The 1,660-nt window shown below is 72.9% G+C and overlaps 1 protein-coding gene across 1 annotated transcript in view; it reads left to right on the forward strand.

Moving 5' to 3' along the window:
• Positions 1–1,660, forward strand: part of MRPL28 (mitochondrial ribosomal protein L28) — a 6,252-nt gene that overhangs the window by 1,505 nt on the left and 3,087 nt on the right. Inside the window, exons 6-7 of the mRNA XM_012731722.1 lie at positions 62–172; positions 514–582. Coding sequence (XP_012587176.1) covers positions 62–172; positions 514–582 — 180 coding nt within the window. The remainder of the gene's footprint in view (positions 1–61; positions 173–513; positions 583–1,660) is intronic.

A 1,660-nucleotide genomic window follows, 5' to 3' on the forward strand; every position in this document is an offset into this window, starting at 1 on the left:
GCCCCGAGTCGCAGGGCACCCCGCACCCTGGCCCCGGCCGCCACGCCTCTCCCCACCCCAGGCCCTGTCAGTCGGCATCTTCCCCTACGTGCTCAAGCTGCTGCAGAGCTCGGCCAGGGAGCTGCGGCCCCTGCTCGTCTTCATCTGGGCCAAGATCCTCGCCGTGGACAGCGTGAGTGGCCTGCCCCCGGGGGGCACGGGGTGACGGGCCCCCAGAGCCGAGCGCGCCGCAGCGCACGCCGGGGTCAGGCCTCTCCGCCTCCCGCGCCCTCCCAGGGGCCCAGACGCTGCTGCAGGGCGCCGGCCTCCCGCGGCCAGGCCAGCCTGCCCCCCCTGAGCTTCCTGGGGCCCCGCCCTGCCTCGCAGAGGCTCCCCCCGCCCGTCCCCAGAGCCCCCGCCGGGCGCCGGCCTCCCGCGGCCACGAGTAAAGCGGAACCAGGCGTGAGCGTGTGTGTGGTTTGCTCTCCGCCCCAGCCCGCTCCCCGACGGGGCCCCCGGCGCGTCCCCCGATAGGGCATGCGCCCCCACCTGTTCCGGACACCCCCGGCCAGCATGCTGTCCCACTTTGCTGGTGGCCACTTGGTAAGCCGTGTGGGGACCAGCTGTAAAACTCCCTGCCGTTTCAAGCCTGCTGGCACCTGTCCAGACCCCCCTCCAGGCCCCGTGTCTGGACCCCCCTATCCCGGCTCCATGTCTGGGCCCCCCCCATCTCAGACCCATACCTGGGCCCCCTGTCCTGGACCCATATCCGGACCTCCGTGTCCAGACCCCCCTTGTCCCAGACCCATATCTGGGCCCCCCTTCTGGTCCCAGACCCATGTCTGGGCCCCCCATCTCAGACCCACATCCAGTCCCCCATGTCCAGACTCCCCGTCCAGCCCCATGTCTGGGCCCCCCGTCCCAGACCCATGTCCAGTCACTCTCTGGACTGCCTGTCCTGACCCATGTCCAGTCCTGTCCAGCCCCTTGTCCTGGCCCTGCGTCCAGTCCCTGACCGGAGCCCCTTGCCCTGGCCTCCCCACAGCACCACCTTTTAGCCTCAGCTGGGTCAGTGGCCCTGCCCTTGCCCCCCTCGGCTTGCACCCAGGACGCCCTGGTTCTCGCTGGCTTGGTCATGCGCTGCCCCCCCCCCGTCCTTTCACTGCCCCCTTGGGGACGCCAGCCCACACCAGGAGCTGCGGGTGCTGGGGCCTGGCCTCCCCCGCGCAGCTGCCACGGCGGCCCTGGGGGCCGGGGCCGGGCCCTCTGCAGAAGCCGCCTCCGGCCCCCAGGCCCCGGCCCGCGTCGCTTGACCCCCGTTGTTTCCAGGGCAACCGCCTCGCCGGTTACTGTCAGGGCTGGGGGCCGTCGCATCCCGGGGCCGTGTCCACGTCCACGTGGTGCCCCGAGCCCCGGCGGAGGTGGGAGGACTGCCCACCGGGCTGCCCCCTCCCGCCTGCCCTCTGTGCCCACTCCAGCTCCAGGCACGGGGTCGGGAGGTTGTGGGCCGCCCCTGCGGGCACCTGGCAGGGCCTCCCTCAGGTCTCCCCACTGGCTGCTCCCTGCCCGGGCTGAGCGCAGCCCAGTGTCCCCTCAGGACACTGCTGACCGCCTTGCCTGGGAGAACTTCCTGCCGACGAGGCCTCGGCCCTGTGCCCTGACCCCACCCGCGGCCGGGCCC

Source organism: Condylura cristata, unplaced genomic scaffold, assembly GCF_000260355.1.
Source record: "Condylura cristata isolate star-nosed mole 26May11 unplaced genomic scaffold, ConCri1.0 scaffold00032, whole genome shotgun sequence".
NCBI classification, from domain to species: domain Eukaryota; kingdom Metazoa; phylum Chordata; class Mammalia; order Eulipotyphla; family Talpidae; genus Condylura; species Condylura cristata.